The following is a 1,607-nucleotide window of genomic DNA, read 5'->3' on the forward strand; positions in this document are numbered from 1 at the left end:
CTGGCTCTGAGTCACGCTGACTTACCTGATGAGCACAGCTGATGTTTGAGAAGCACCAGGAAGAGACAAGACCTCTTTTGCATCTGGGATAATAAACCCACATCTTAATAGGGCTAATTAGCTATTAGCACTAAAGCTATTGCTTTCACCCTGCTGCTAGCTCAAGCATCAGAGTAGTTTGAGCTAAGAGAAATAGTGGAAGAGGTCAAAAAGGGCAGAGCTCCAGCATCCTAATGGGCAAATCTCTATTTCTCAACCAAGCAGGGTTAGGACCTGCTCTCTGGCTCAGCAGAGAATGACATGGCATGGTGTATATCCACACTGCTGAATGCTCTTTCTTCCTCCGCAAAATAGGATCCTGGTTTTATTGCTTATTGGAAACAGAACTGGTTTATGCTACCCCAAATGATGTTTGTACGCTGTCCTGGAGAGGGCTAATTGCTACGGGCCAAAACTGTGCCAGAGTCTCCGCTAACAATTACCAAACCAGGGACCGTGCCTGAGCCTGTACCTTCCAATTCTTGATTTCCTTATGCAGATGTGGTCAAAGTGAAAATATTTTTTAAAATTCTGTTTTGAGGACTGCCTTTAGTCCGAAATCTGTGCACACACATATGCACGTTTATAAATGAGGACAGGACATCTTGCAATCTGGTGCAGTTCCTGTGAGCATGGGAAACCTGTCTATGGGTGTGCACATGCACTTACAGGTCACTGATTACTCGTCATGACTTATATCAAAGGGTAGAGGATTCAGGCTAAAAAGTGCTTTTTTTAAAAAATTTTATTCCCCTTTTTTTATAGCATACTTTGCTAAGAAAGAGGGCACCTCAGATATTTTGCTATGTGGTCCTGGTGCTGGGTAAGTGCACTTAAGAATATTTCTTCTGTGGAAGTTTTCTCTGCCTCAGTGCTTCCTGTATTCACTCAGTCATATGAGACAAAAGCAGAAATTCCAGGCTTCCCTTGAATGTGGAAACAGGAACACAGACAACCCAATATAGTAAACAGTCAGATAATTTACTACTTCTAGGGAATGAAGCATGAGCCTGCAGTTGACTTATTCAGGTCTAAGTTCCTTTGAGCCTTTCCAGAAGTGCTGTCTTTCTCTTCCCCACGGTTGTACGAAAGAACTGAAAGCACGAAGGATCTCAGATATAGCACAGGACAGACACACTCCTCTCTTTAAAGGCTAATGCATGTTAAGCTGGGAAAACAAAACGTGGATTTTGGAGGGCCGGTTTGGGCAAGGAAGGAGATGTGGCTGCTTTGCATGGAGGGGCAGGGGATGAGGACTGGTGATGAGGGGGTTGCCCTGGGTTGGTGGTCTGCTCCAGCCTGTCTTCTTCCTTTGTTGCTGGGTTGTGGGTACTGCTTTTTCTGTCCCACTTTCCAGCCAATACCACCTGGAGTAGAAAATTGGCTTGCAATTTAATAAAACGCAGAGCTGAATAATAATCAGAACGCTCACATAAGCTGAAGTTTTCTTTGAAATCTGTACAGTTATAAGAGCTCCACTTTTTATTATCGCTTCTAGGACCTGTCCTCCAGACTATAAGTGCTTGAAAATTGGGCCAAATCCTGATTACGGTTTCACTAGTTTTGAT

At 43.7% G+C, this 1,607-nt stretch overlaps 1 protein-coding gene across 1 annotated transcript in view; it reads left to right on the forward strand.

Moving 5' to 3' along the window:
* Positions 1–1,607, forward strand: part of LOC104130993 (sodium channel protein type 5 subunit alpha-like) — a 35,654-nt gene that overhangs the window by 8,782 nt on the left and 25,265 nt on the right. Inside the window, 2 exon segments of the mRNA XM_035899625.1 lie at positions 805–862; positions 1,538–1,606. Coding sequence (XP_035755518.1) covers positions 805–862; positions 1,538–1,606 — 127 coding nt within the window.

Source organism: Egretta garzetta, unplaced genomic scaffold (genome assembly GCF_000687185.1).
Source record: "Egretta garzetta isolate BGI_Z169 unplaced genomic scaffold, ASM68718v1 scaffold117, whole genome shotgun sequence".
In the NCBI taxonomy this organism is placed as follows: Eukaryota; Metazoa; Chordata; class Aves; order Pelecaniformes; family Ardeidae; genus Egretta; species Egretta garzetta.